We start from the raw sequence: 14,952 nt of genomic DNA, 5'->3' as shown, positions 1-14,952 counted from the left end.
GATTTAGTTCTCACAGATTATTTATGTAATTACTTTTAATCATTAAATGTTACAGACGTATTGTTGGAGATATCAGTGTGAGAAATCAGTGTGGTTTAACTGCTGCTAAGAACAATCTGCTAAGAACAATTTGCATGTTAGCCTTAAGGGATCACTGAGTTTCAGGTGTCAGGTAAACAAGTGTCAGCTTGCTGAAAGCCTTCTTTGTTCAAATTATAATCTGGGGTCTTTTCCCAAGAGACTGGTATACAAATAATCAATCAATCTTTGTTTATACAGCAGCTTTCACACAGGTTAAAGTAGTTTTAAGTGCTTCACAGTTGATTGACAAGCTGAAAAGAAGACAGAACAAGTGATGACAAAGAAAAGGAATAAAAAATAAAGAACAATTTGAGACTAATGCACGTGAGAGAAAATAAGTGATAAAATGTAAAAATAAACAAATAAACAGGAAATTAAAGTAAAATAAATAAGAAAAAGAAAAATCTGAGAAATTAAAAGTCACAGTAAAAAAACTAGGTTGAAATAGATTAAAAAAAGACAAAAGTAAAAATGATACATGAGAGATAAAGTTTAATTAAAACTAGGTTAAAAGATTAAAAAGAGAAAAGAAACACAATATAAAATCGAATAATATAAAACTTTGAATGATGATAATAAAATAAAGTAAAATTTTAAAACAAATAAAATAATAATAGAATAAAGACACTATAAACAATTCTTAATCAAAAGTCATACTATATGATTATTGTGTCAAAGTCTTCTTTACTTATATGCGACAGTGTTGAAATACTGCTTGTTAGGGAATGTTCCATAACTAATATGCACTGGGTAAAACTAGGCTTTGCGGTCATAGCAAGGCCACACCAAATATTGGGTTTAGACACTGTCTCCCCTTGAGATAGTGCGAGCAGGGAGTCTGCTCCTTTTGGGGAAAACAGGAGGCATTCTGATAGTGTTGCTATAGCAACCGAGGTCAGAGATGTCTTTGACTGTTTTCCCTGAATGGGGTAAAGGTAACTGGAGTCAGAGGTTTGATATAGTGTTGGATGGAGGTCCTGAGTGAGGTCTAAGCAATGTTTTGTCTATAGACCAGTAGACTACATTCTGTATATTGTAGATGTGTTGGTCTGCCCATATTTGGGCATGGCTCAACCTGTGGCGTTATCTGTGTGGTTTAACCCTCCTGTCGTTCTCCCGGGTCAAATTGACCCCATCTCTTTTGACTGTTCCTTCCTTCCTTCCTTCCTCTTTCTTTAATTTTTCCTTCGTTTCTTTGCTCCCTCCTCCTTCCATACTTCTTTCCTCATTTCCTTGCATCCTTCCTTTGTTCCTTCCTTACTTCCTTCCTTATTTCCTTCCTCTTTCCCTCCCTCCCTCCTTACTCCTTCCCTTCCGTCCTTCCTTCCTTCCTCCTTTCTTTCCTCCTTTCCTTCCTCTTTTCGTCCATACTCCTTTCCTTCCTTCCTTCCTTCTTTCCTTCCTTTCATTCCTTCCTCCTTTCCTTCCTTCCTTCCTTCCTCCTTTTTTTCCTCCCTTCATTCCTTCCTTCTCTCCTTCTTCCCTTCCTTCCTTCCTTCCTCCTGTCCTTCCTTGACCTGAGGACAACAGGAGGGTTAAAGTCTATCCCCGGAGGAGAGAAACTTCAGAATTGAGGGGACCATCAGAACATAACGTGTACTGATCATTCGTTCACTTCTCCTTGGCCAAGTAAATAAACCTTTTCAATGGAAGACATCCTGGACTCCTGTCTACTCTCTCCATTGATGTATGGGCTGCATAATTAAAATCATTATCACTGCTGAAGTGAATTTTTAAATAGCTGCGTAATGTATTATATGACTTGAATAATCTTCTATATTTCAGACAGACCAGTCCCACCGTTGGCAGCGTTTACAGTAAAGAATTCACCAGGGAAAGAATATTTGAAGCAGCGTCGCACGGAGACACAACTCAACTTAATGGACTGGCTGATTATCTGAAAGCTAACAATAAGCGACTTACCAGCCCTGAACTCCGAGGTAAGTAGGAAGCAGTTTTATTTGTCTTATATGACTTGTGTGGCTGACAGGATCTTGCTGTTGGGACCATGTTAGTTTGAAACATTAGTTATTTTAGTAAAATACGTTTTGGTCAAACAAAACAAGAAAGACTTTGTTAACCTTCGTGTCGTCCTCCCGGGTCAAATTGACCCCGTCTGTTTTGACTGTTCCTTCTTTCCTCCCTTCCTTCCCTCCTTCCTTCCTTCCGTCTGTCCTTCTTCCCTCCCTCCTTCTCTCTTTCTTTCCTTCCTCTCTCTTTCCTCCCTCCCTCCTTCTTTCCTTCCTTCCTTTCTTCCTTCTTTCTCCCTCCCTCTTTCTTTCCTTCTTTCCTCCCCCCTAGCTTGCTTACTTCCTCTTTTCCTTTCTCCCTCCCTCCCTCCCTCCCTCCTTTTAACTTTCTTTCCTCCCTCCTTTCTTCCTTCCTTCTTCCTCCCGTCATTCCTTCCTTCTTCCTCCCTTCCTCCCTCCTTTCCTTCCTTCTTCCTCCCTCCTTTCCTTCCTTCTTCCTCCCTCCATTCCTTCCTCCCTCTTTTCCTTCCTTCCTCCCTCCCTTCCTTCCTTCTTCCTCCCTTCCTTCTTTGACTCGAGGACAACAGGAGGGTTAAGAACTGAGGTAAATTTAAATGCTTATATGTAATACCCATGATGTTATTTGGTCTGTACACTCTTAAATACATGTGATGTTATTGGTGTGAGAGTTGAAGCTTTCCATAGTAAATGTATTACAGTGCTTATTCTTTAAGTTACCAGGAATTATTTGAAACTTCATGTAATGATGTAAATACAAAACTTTCAGATGAAAGAAATGGGAAAACAGCTCTTCTGAAAGCTTTGCTGAACCTGAAAGATGGCAAAAACGACACCATTGAAGTCTTCCTCGACATTGCGGAGAAAACTGGAGATTTAGAATATTTAATCAACGCTGCTTACATCGATCCGTGCTACAAAGGTATGTGCAGGGTTGGGAGGGTTAGTATAGTCAGTAAACTAACTTAACCCTCCTGTTGTCCTCGAGTCAAGGAAGGGAGGGAGGAAGAAGGGAGGAGAAGGAAGATGGAAGGAAAGGAGGGAGGAAGGGAGGAAGGAAGAAGGAAGGAAACGAGGGAAGAAGGAAGGAAAGGAGGGAGGGAGGAAGGAAGAAGGAAGGAAACGACAGAAGGAAGGAAAGAAGGAAGAAAGAAGGAAAGGAGGGAAGGAAGGAAAGGAGGGGAAAAGGAAGGGAGGAAAGGAAAGAAGGAAGGACGGAGGAAAGAAGGAAGGAAGGTAGGAGGGAGGGAGGAAAGAAGGAAGGAAAGAGGGAGGGAGAAAGGAAAAGAGGAAGGAAGGAAAGAAGTACAGAGGAAAGAAGGAAGGGAGGAAGGTAGGGGGGAGGAAAGAAAGAGAGATAGAGGGAGGGAGGAAAGAAGGGAGGAAGGAAAGGAAGGAAGGAGGGAGGAAGGAGGGAAAGATAGAAGGAAGGAAGAAAGGGGGATGGAGGAAGGAAGGAGGAAAGAGAGAGGAAGGAAAGAAAGAGAGAAGGAGAGAGGGAGGGAGGACAGACGGAAAGAAGGAACAGTCAAAAGAGACGGGGTCAATTTGACCCGGGAGGACGACACGAAGGTTAAGTACCACAGTATTAAAGTAATGTAACTTGATTACTTTCTGTTACTTTTGGATTACTGCAATACTAAACATGCACTAATAAAGGGTGCAAATAAGACTAATAATAGCATCTAATTCACAAAACGCCCAAAGCAAAGAACGTTTCATCGTGCCTGACCTATTTGCATGTACGAGTTAGGTAACATTCATACGTTACACCTCTATGCAATTAGGCAAAACCTGTCTAATTCATCTAAACCAGCACAAGTTGCCACACGCAGTTATGGTGCAGGTGTTGTTGTGTTCGGAGAGTTGGTGTTAACTCTCTCTTTCTCTTAAGACTTAGACAATATTGGATTGATTTTTTATTTAATGATATCAAGGGCTCTTTCGTTCCTGCTCTGATCATGTTTGGGTATATCATTCTTTATTGTAAAATGTGTTTTAAAATTGTTATCCTGCTAAATAATCCCCAACATCTTTTTTTTCTGTAACTGTTACATAATACCATAGACTGTATATAAGAAATGGACGTAACATCCGTGACGTCATCCATTGGTTTGTGGACTGCTGCTCGGAGGCCAATAGTATCGGATCTGAGCAGCGCCATATTGAAAATTTCCAGTGCATGCTGGGAAAAATAAAAACAGGGATTCTACTTATATGGGCATCAGGAGGGGCATGAGGCGCCCTCCTGAACCTGCGAACCAATCAACCTGTCAATCACGACGTAGCCACGCCCTAATGCATACCCTGCTTTATCGTCACATATAAAATCAGGGAGGCCAAAATGTCCCAAATGAACATCATACTGCATTGAAGAAGGCTTTAAACTAGCGATTGAGACCATAAACACATTTTGAAAACGTTTACTGAGGTTAGAAATCAAGTGAGAAGTTGGTGAATTCTCCATTGACTTGTATAGAGACGGAAGTCCTTTTGACACCAACCCGGTCGCCCCCTGGTGGCCTTTTGATAGAATGCAGTTTTAAGTTACTTCCGCGTTGGCATCATTTCAGAGGACCGGAACTCCCCACCTGCATAATACAGTTACCCATTTTTTTGTATCCTAATTAGGTAACGCTGCTACATATACTAGGTTACTCCCCAAGCCTGGTCATGTGTGACTCTGAAGCTGGGGGTCTAAGGATAGACGATGTCAAATACTATATAGATCATAAAGTCCTCTTGGCGATGTAGACAGAATGGACTTAATTAAGACACAGTGACAAGTAGGGCTGGGTATTGGTACTAGATGCCTTTAAGATACTGACCGAAATAAATCGATACCAAGTAGTACATATGGGGTTATTGGGGGAGGTTATTGAGTGCTGAGATGGTCCCGTCTGTCATCTCAGCACTCAATAACCTCCCCCAATAACCCCATATGGACCCAGCCCTCCTGAGTGTGATATATGTGTCGGTTGTTCAATGTCTGGTGGTGTTTGTGCAGTGTGTGTGTATAAAGGCTATCTATCTATCTATCTATCTATCTATCTATCTATCTATCTATCTATCTATCTATCTCGTATTGAAACGTCTCCTGTCAATTGATACCTGCAATCTATCCTTTTTGCACCCAGATGTAAAAAAAATATGACTATTTGTATTGACTTGCTCACAGCCAACATCTATTCAAGCTTTAATTTAATGTGACATGTGATTGGACCACTGCCAAAGCAGCCACAATGTGGAGGAGTGGTGGCATTTCATCTATTCACATGACGAGTATCGAAGGAAGTAGTCAATTGGTATCGGTATCACTTTAAGGGTACTTGGATTGGTACTGGTATTAATTCTTTAAAATCATATCCAGCCCAAGTAACAAGTGAAGCAATCATTTCAAGATTAAATATATCTGGTATTTGGTGTACCACCATTAGAGTGTAGAGTGCCTGTTTCCTGTAACTATGACTTCATTACAGGTCAGACAGCCTTGCACATCGCCATTGAACGGAGGAGCTTCGACCATGTGAAACTTCTGGTCCAGAAAGGAGCAGATGTGCAAGCCAAAGCTGATGGGAAGTTCTTCCAGCGTAAAGCCGGACTGGGGTTTTATTTCGGTGGGTAATTAATTACACCTTGAAATTATACGGTTGTTTGTGTTCAAATCGTGTCATTAAACTCACCATTGTGTGTTTCCTAAAGGAGAGCTTCCTCTGTCATTGGCTGCCTGCACCAACCAGCCCAATATCGTGTCCTTCCTCATGGACAACCCTCACAGAAAAGCTGACCCGACTGACAAAGACTCCCAAGGGAACACAGTCTTGCACACCTTGGCGGTCATAGCTGACAACACAACAGAGAACACAGATATGATTGTAAGGATGTACGATGACATACTTATTCAGCACCACAAACTGGAGAAGATCAGCAAAGTCCAGTTGGAAGCCATTGAAAATAATAAGGGGTTGACTCCTCTGAAGTTAGCAGCCAAGCTAGGGAAGATTGGGGTAGGTTTCTTTCTCTTTTTAAGGCCTTTATGTTGAAATACAGACTTATGAAACACTTAAACCCATAGATTAACTCATGATGTCATAAAATGATAATTATTTCTTCTCTGATCTCATCGGCCAGCTGTTCAGGCACATTTTGCATCGGGAATTCACGGATGAGGAGACGAAGCCGCTGTCCAGAAAGTTCACAGAGTGGTCCTATGGACCCGTCCACTCCTCACTTTACGACATCAGCTCCATCGACACCAAAAAAGACAACTCTGTGTTGGAGATAATCGTCTTTGGAAGTGAAATTCCGGTTAGAGATTTCTATTTTGTCTTACTTTTACCTCCATATTGGGCCTTATGCAAGAAACACTCCTATGCACAGATTCTTAGATTTTCTCTTAGGTGCGAACAAAATATACGAGTAGAAGTTTTACTTTAGTAGTAAAGTAGTATTTGACAATTTAGGCATGATCTTATCAGTCATTTAAATTACCAGCTGAAACTATGATGCGATGCCAACTTGACCAACAATATAAATATTAACTGCCTAAACTACAAAGTTTACTTTTCCACACTGCACACAGACTATTTGTTAAGTACTTCTACTAATATAATTGAAATCAAGGTAACAGTTTGGCTTCCCTAGCAAGACTTTTTTTTGGCATCTAATTCCACTTCAAATCATTTATTTTTCATTTCTATGATGTTACAACAGTCGTGACAATGTTCACATCGTGGGTAAGTTTGTCTCATTCTTTGTCTTAATTCCACCATTTATACTACTAAATAAAATGCATCTATTTCTGAGAGCATCACCTCAATCTCAGTTCTTCTTCTTAGTCTTTGGTGCCATTTCCATGAATGGAGTTTCTCTACAACTTGCCGGACGCCTGCTGACCTTTCATGGTATTTTGAGAGCGTCAATTATACTAATTTACTATTCTCTGGAGCATGTAGAACAGGTGGGATTCATCATATTTACGCAGGTCATTTACAACTGTTTCCATGAGTGTTTGGTGAATCTGATGTGGCGATACTCGTACAGGTCCATCTCATGAAAAAAGAATGAGAAATTTAAGATCAGAATATGAAAAATTTCTTGCATGAGGCCCATTGTTTGGTACATGAAGTCTATAAAGTAAGGAAAACTTTCTCCTATTGATATGAGGTATATTCATGGGATTCAGGGAACCTTTAAACAATAACAGGAGTGGTCATAGTTAAGATAATCAAGTGCAATCAGAAACAATCATATCACAGTCAACGAATAATAAATGTATTAAGCTGATGTCATGTAAAAATCAAGGGTATATTTGCAAGTGATAATGGAGGAGTTATGTGAAGCACAGGTGAGTTAATGTAGAGTGTGTGAATTGGATGATCTGAACAAACAGTGGCAACACAAAAGCAAACAAAAACCTTTTGTCTTTAGTGTGTCACTTTCACAAGCACAGATGAAGGCCTTTAGAAAGGTAATGCTAATGCAGTGACAATGGAGGAATTAAGTGGGTTTTTTTTTCTAATGTGGAGTTTAATGTGAACATTGCTTCAGAATCGCCCTGAGATGCTCCAGATCGAGCCGCTCCGCAGCCTTCTCAAGGATAAGTGGGACAGATTTGCTTCCAAATTATTCTTGGTGAATTTCTTGGTTTACCTGATGTACCTGATCATCTTCACCTCCGTGGCCTTCTACAGAAAGGAAGGCCAGGTAAGACGAAACACCCCAAACACAATCACAAACAGAGCAGTGTGAGATATTAAGATATTATATTAAGATGTGATTTAATAATAAGACCCCGTCTGTTTTGACTGTTTCTTCTTTCCTTCCTTCCTTCCTCCCTTCCACTTTTCCTTTCTCACTCCCTCCTTCCTTCTTTACTCCCTCCCTCCTACCTTCCTTCCTTCTTTCCTCCTTCTTTCCTTCCTTCTTACTCCCTTCCTTCCTTTTTCCTTCCTTTCCTTCCTCTCTCCTTTCTTTCCTTCTTCCTTCCTCCTTTCCTTCCTTCTTCCTTTCTTCCATCCTTCCTTCCTCCCTCCCTTCCTTCCTTCTTCCTCCCTCTTTTCCTTCCTTCTTCCTCCCTTTCTTCCTTCCTTCTTCCCTCTTTTCCTTCCTTCTTCCTCCCTTCCTTCCTTCCTCTTTTCCTTCCTTCTTCCTCCCTCTTTTCCTTCCTCCTTCCTTTCTTCCATCCTTCCTTCCTCCCTCCCTTCCTTCCTTATTCCTTCCTTCCTTCCTTGACTCAAGAACAACAGGAGGGTTAATACTGGTCCAATGTAAAAAATTGTCGTCCTCATTAGTCACTTAAACAAACACACACACACACGTACACAAATAACAGGGGAAATGGGGTCCAGGTTAAAAAAAATAGGGACGTTTCCTTTTAATCAGCTTAAACAAGGACTGTTAACCTGTCAACCATCAGCCGCCGTTTCCTGTTGACGATGCTCCTCTCGACTACGTGCGCTGCATCGGTGAGGTCATCAGTGTCCTCGGAGCTGTGTGGTTTTTCTATAAAGCGGTGAGAAAATCTAATCCACACACACACAAAATAAAAAGTCTGAATTAATTTTTTAAATGATTTAAAGCTAATTCCATATTTCCACATGTCTGATTTATAAATCCTCAGATAACTATTTTCAGAAAGAATCCCCCGAACTTCAAAGCTCTGTACATCGATGGATTCTGTGACATTATTTTGTAAGTATATATATATTTTAAAAATCACAGTGAAATCATTTAATCTGTCCACAGATGCAGGACAAAGTGTTAATTATGCCCCAAAAGTATGAAACATATACTACCTTTTTGGATATCAAATTAAAACATGTTTAAAAGAAAGAACTTACCTCTTCACTTCAGCCTTTTATTAGCTTTTATTCAGTCATCTTCACACTGAGGCACTACTTTTAAAATGTTGCATTTTCCCTAATTTTATATATTGTATTTTTTTTAACCTACTTTTACTATGTACTATTTTAAAATGATTGCTTATATTACATTAATGTGTCTTTTTCTTTCCTCTTTCCCCCTGGGTCAAATTGACCCCGTCTGTTTGAACTGTTCCTTCTTTCCTCCCTTCCTTCTTTCCTTCCTCCATCCCCCTTTCTTCCTTCTTTCTGTCCTTCCTTTATCCCTCCCTCCTTCTTTCCTTCCGTCCTTTCTTCCTTCTTTCCTCCCTCCCTCCTTCCTTCCTTCCTTCTTTCTTTCCTCCGTCCTTCCTTCCTCTCCTCCTTCCCTCCTACCTTCCTTCTTTCCTCCCTCCCTTCCTTCCCTTCCTTCCTCCCTTCCTCTTCCCTTCCTTCCTTCCTTCCTTCCTTCCTCCCTCCTTTCCTTCCTTCTTCCTCCCTTCCTCCCTTCCTTCCTCCCTCCTTTCCTTCCTTCTTCCTCCCTTCCTTCCTTGACTCGAGGACAACAGGAGGGTTAAAGGGTTAAAATCCTGAAAATGAATATTTGATCGTTATTATCAGGACTGGTTAAAAAAAGTAACCCACACTATTTTTTTCTCTTTAACATCGCTGCTTTCTTTTGCAGCTTCGTGCAGGCCGCTCTTCTTCTAATCGGCGCTATTCTGTATTTCTGCGGGCGGAAAGAATACGTGGGACTTCTCGTGATCTCGCTGGCTCTCGCTTGGATCAACGTCCTCTACTACTCCAGAGGCTTCAAACAAATGGGGATGTACAACGTCATGATGCAAAGAGTAAGATTTAAGCTGCTTTTATGGTTATTTTTTAGTTTCAGATAGCTGTCATGTAGTTAAGTCTTTTTCTCATTTTAGATGATCCTGGGTGACATCTTACACTTCCTGTGCTTCTACAGCGTCTTCCTGTTTGGATTTTCTGCTGGTAAGACTTCGAGTCGTCCTCCCGGGTCAAATTGACCCCGTCTGTTTTGACTGTTTTATTTTTTACAGATTTTCATAGTTTAGAGAATGAACAGTGTGATTTCTGTTCAGATAAAATAGATATACATAAGAAGTGTTTATTTGCTGTTGGACAAAGGTAAGAGAAGAAGTTTCTTCTTTTGACTACTAGGCACAAAAGAGCAGCTGCTAGATATAAACATGACTATAACCCAGGTTTGAACATGTTGGAACTATAGCATTGTCTCCAGCCTCTGGAAAACCAGACGTGGAGATGTACATTTCACCTCAAATAGCTAACGGGTGTGAAACAATAAAAAAACACCCTCAGGACATAAAGAACACCACAGATGTACCTATTAGGGTACATACTACCACATGTGTTCCTGAGTTGGCTGGGGAGTTCATTTTTGGCCCAGTTTTTATTATAAGAATGCTCTAACGGGGAAGCTGCTTCTTCTCCCATTTCAGCTCAACATGATTAAAATGATAATAACAGGTTGCAAGAACATTATCAAGCAATTGTGGCAACTAGATGGCAGCTGTTACTCAAACTAACTGTAGGTTGTTTTTAGTCATTTTTATGTCTCTTTTTGGCATTTTTTAGGTTTCTTTAGTACATTTTTTATCTCTTTTAGTCATTTTTTAGATTTCTTTTTAGTGGTTAAATGTTATTTTATGTAAAGTGTAAAATGAGCAGAGCTTTATGGAGCTGTGGGGTTTATTGTATAACCATTAGAGCCATCAGTCTTCACTGCTACATCATAAAAAGAAATCCTCATAACTACTATCTTATTAAAACTATGAACTATTCATTTCACTAAAACACATGGCAATAGATACGGAGATAATCTGACCCAGAACAGCCTCAATGGACAAACATTTGGAGCATCTAAACAAAATTGTTGTGCATTTTGGGCCATTTTAAGAAAAATTATCACGTTTCTGAATAAAAGACATTTGGGGTGTTTTTACAGCTGTCTTATGTTAAAACCATAGACTGTATATAAAATGGAAGTAACATCCGTGACGTCACCCATTGGTTTGTGGACTGCTGTTTGGAGGCGAGTAGTATCGGATCTGAGCAGCGCCATCTTGAAAATTTCCAGTGCATGCTGGGAAAAATAAAAACAGGGATTCTACTTATATGGGCATCAGGAGGAGCATGAGGCGCCCTCCTGAACCTGTGAACCAATCAACCTGTCAATCACGACGTAGCCACGCCCTAATGCATACCCTGCTTTATCGTCACATATAAAATCAGGGAGGCCAAAATGTCCCAAATGAACATCATACTGCATTGAAGAAGGCTTTAAACTAGCGATTGAGACCATAAACACATTTTGAAAACGTTTACTGAGGTTAGAAATCAAGTGAGAAGTTGGTGAATTCTCCATTGACTTGTATAGAGACGGAAGTCCTTTTGACACCAAAACGGTCGCCCCCTGGTGGCCTTTTGATAGAATGCAGTTTTAAGTTACTTCCGCATTGGCCTCATTTCAGAGGACCGAAACTCCCCGCCTGATTAAAACAGGTTAAATTTGACCCAGAACAGAATGGTCTGTAAAGGGTTTGTGCATATACAGAACAAAGACTGAAGTTGTTCTCCTGTTTAAAGATTTCTGACTTAAATCTTCTTGCTTTTCACAGCTATCGTCGCTCTTATCGACGACTCGTCTCCAGCTTTTAAAAAACAGGCCAACGCTACGCAAGCACGTGTTATGACATTTGACATGGAGACGTTTAAGTGCAAGAGGCCGACGTACAACGATATTCGTTTTACAACACTGGAGTTGTTCAAGTTCACCATTGGGATGGGAGACCTGGAGTTTACCGACCACGTCCAGTACAAAGAGGTTTTCTACATCCTCCTCATCTCGTACATAGTCCTGACTTACATCCTGCTGCTCAACATGCTCATAGCGCTGATGGGAAACACGGTCGAAAGAATCTCAGAAGAAAGCGAAAACATCTGGAATCTGCGGGTAGGAAACTGGTTTGTTAACTGTCTGTCTGTATCTTTCAGTAGCTAAAGACCTGATGTTCACAAGTCTGATCTCACCTGGATAAACGTTAAACCAGTCTCACTTTGTCCCCCACGCTCAGAGGGCGATGACTATTCTGGACCTGGAGAGGAGTCTGCCGAGGAGCCTGATGAGGAAGCTGAACCCTGCAGTGTCCAAGATGTTGTGTGTGAGAAACGAGAAGAACGAGTGTAAAAGGTTCTTCAGGTAAATCATCACCAGATGTTTCTGATTTAAGACAAAAACACAACATATGTTTATATATATATTTGGTGGTACTACTACTAGTAGTATTACTAGCTACTAGTAATTACTAGTATTACTACTACTACTACAACTACAACTACTACTACTACTAGTAATACAAGTACTAGTATAAATACTAGTACTACTACTACTAGTAATACAAGTACTAGTATAAATACTAGTACTACTACTACTACAACTACTACTAATACTACTACTACTACTACTATTACAACTACTACTACTACTACTACTACTATTAATACTACTACTACTACTACAAGGAGCTAGTGGAGCTAGGCTTCACAAACTGTGTTTCAAGATTTCAGTGTCTGGATTTAAGGAGTGCGGGTTTGAAAATCAGCAGTGTTTAGCATAAACCCGCCCCTGCTGCTGTAGAGGTATAAATACATTCAGCGCACAATACTACTACTACAGTCTACAGTTAGCCAGTTAGCCGCCGAGCTAGCCGTCGAGTAAGCCACCGAGCTAGCTGCAGCAGAAAGCTCTCAGACCTAGCGTCCATGTTTCTGGTAGAGGTGGTGACTTTGATTGACAGGTGACACTCGGTAGGGGGCGGGGCTTCAGCGGACACGGCGGCCACTCCCACAGCGTTTGGGAGAAGAGAAAACCGTTGATTTTTACACAACTTTGAAGCCTAATTTCATATATTTGGTGATTTTTTTAATCATTCAAATCTGGCAGGGTGGTTAACAACACACTTTTCTGTGGTATGTCAAACTCAGAAAAACATATTTATTCTTACTTTACACGAATTATAAGAATTCTTCTTTAAACTTCAGGGTGGAGGAAATGAACTGGAGACAGTGGCGGTCAGACGTCGCTCTAAATCGTGAAGAAGATCCTGGAAATGACATGATGACATCACAGCCCGACGACCAGAACAAAGGTATGAAAACACACTCAACAGCACACTTAAAAAACTCATAATCATAATAATAATAATAATAATAATAATATGGATTCCCATTTAATCTGCTTTAAGGGAACGGGTGGAATTTAAATCCACTATTTGAGAAGATTCGTGGAAGAAGAACGCTGCAACGGCAAGCACCTATTCCCTAATTTCATTAAAAAATCCTCCCAAAAGTTGAGCTGAAACATCAACAAACCTCCATTTTTCCTCTATTTATACTATTGTTACTTTTTATATTGTACTTACAAAACACTTTCCTGTATATAATTTGTGTAACATGAACTGGGAATAATTTTGGGAAAAAAACCTTTTTTTAATTTTTTAATGTAATAAGTAATGTAACTATTTCAATGACTTCATCAAAGTAATGTAACTTATTACATTTGATGACTTTTCTAATGTTCTAACCAATGTTTTCAGCTGTTAGGGTAAATGTTCCCTTCATCTGTCCTTCCTTCCGTCCTTCCTTCCATCTGTCTTTCCTTCCTTCCTTCCATCTGTCTTTCCTTCCTTCCTTCCATCTGTCTTTCCTTCCATCTGTCTTTCCTTCCTTTCTTCAATCTCTTTCCTTTCTTCCTTGCTAGCTTCCTTCCTTCCATCTGTCCTTTCTTTCCTTCCATCTGTCCTTTCCTTCCTCCCTTCCATCTGTCCTTCCTTCCATCTGTCTTTCCTTCCATCTGTCTTTCCTTTCTTCCTTGTTAGCTTCCTTCCTTCCATCTGTCCTTCCTTCCATCTGTCCTTTCTTTCCTTCCTTCCATCTGTCTTTCCTTCCTTCCTTGCATGTCTTTCCTTCCTTCCATCCATCTCTTTCCTTCCTTCCTTGCATGTCTTTCCTTCCTTCCATCCATCTCTTTCCTTCCTTCCTTGCATGTCTTTCCTTCCTTCCATCCATCTGTCTTTCCTTGCTACTTTCCTTCCATCTGTCCTTTCTTTCCTTCCTTCCATCCACCTGTCTTTCCTTCCTTCCTTCTTTCCATCTGTCCTTCCTTCCTTTTTTCCATCTGTCCTTCCTTCCTTCCTTCCCTCTGTCCGTCCTCCCTTCCTAAGATCAGCTGTTAGGGTAAATGTTCCCATTAAGCACCAAAATCTAAGTTCAGCTGTTTTTCATGGATACTGACATGATTTATAAGGGAGATCATTTCTTATAAAGCAACATTTATCTCTCATTTTAAATGTATTCATTAGTTCATGTAGATTTTAAAATATAAAATAAAGATATTTGATGAATAAAGTGGGTTTAATTGGTACTGTGACTCCATTTAAGCCCACGTGTGCTCCTAATAAGCCCACATCATGATTTATTTACTAAATATAACAAGAAATAATGATTTTAAATATTTAAAATCATCAATATATGTATTCAGTAACATGTTAAATATTAAAACATGATGTAACTTCCTTTGTAATCATCAACATCTTCATCAGTAACTGTAATTTAATGACATTTTTTTCTCAGTAACTATAACAGATTACATTTATATTGTAATTAAATTACATAACACCGTTACATGGGAACTAGTTACACCGTGTACATTTGCTTTAATACACACTTACAGCATCTCGTACATATTAGAGACCAAACACACAACACACACACATACAGAAGCTTTGTGTTTGCAAACTTTATTTTGGTTAGGGGGGGGGGGGGGAGGAGGGGGGGGGGAATGTTTGTGCAAGACATTTTTATTCCTGAAGGTTAGGCAAAACTGGAATATCACATTTTCACAAAGTAGAGAAAGTAAGGCCCCCTCCACCACCGATCATGACATGAAACATCTCCGATTCAAATCAAATCAAAGACAATCGTTATTTATTAAAAAG

At 40.1% G+C, this 14,952-nt stretch overlaps 1 protein-coding gene across 1 annotated transcript; it reads left to right on the top strand.

The window, feature by feature from the left end:
* Window positions 1–399: 399 nt before the first annotated feature.
* LOC133981050 (transient receptor potential cation channel subfamily V member 1-like) lies at window positions 400–13,309 on the top strand. The gene is made up of 15 exons (XM_062419938.1): window positions 400–405; window positions 1,871–2,021; window positions 2,839–2,991; window positions 5,549–5,686; window positions 5,772–6,076; window positions 6,201–6,377; window positions 7,620–7,775; window positions 8,488–8,583; window positions 8,692–8,762; window positions 9,597–9,762; window positions 9,841–9,907; window positions 11,575–11,909; window positions 12,031–12,155; window positions 12,998–13,104; window positions 13,201–13,309. The coding sequence occupies exons 1-15, from the start codon at window positions 400–402 to the stop codon at window positions 13,278–13,280; spliced, it is 2,133 nt and encodes a 710-aa protein (XP_062275922.1). The 3' UTR covers window positions 13,281–13,309.
* The last annotated feature ends 1,643 nt before the right edge of the window (window positions 13,310–14,952 follow it).

Source organism: Scomber scombrus, chromosome 5, assembly GCF_963691925.1.
Source record: "Scomber scombrus chromosome 5, fScoSco1.1, whole genome shotgun sequence".
NCBI classification, from domain to species: Eukaryota; Metazoa; Chordata; class Actinopteri; order Scombriformes; family Scombridae; genus Scomber; species Scomber scombrus.
Note: the sequence above shows the minus strand (reverse complement) of the source record. Positions and strands in the feature narration are given on the sequence as shown.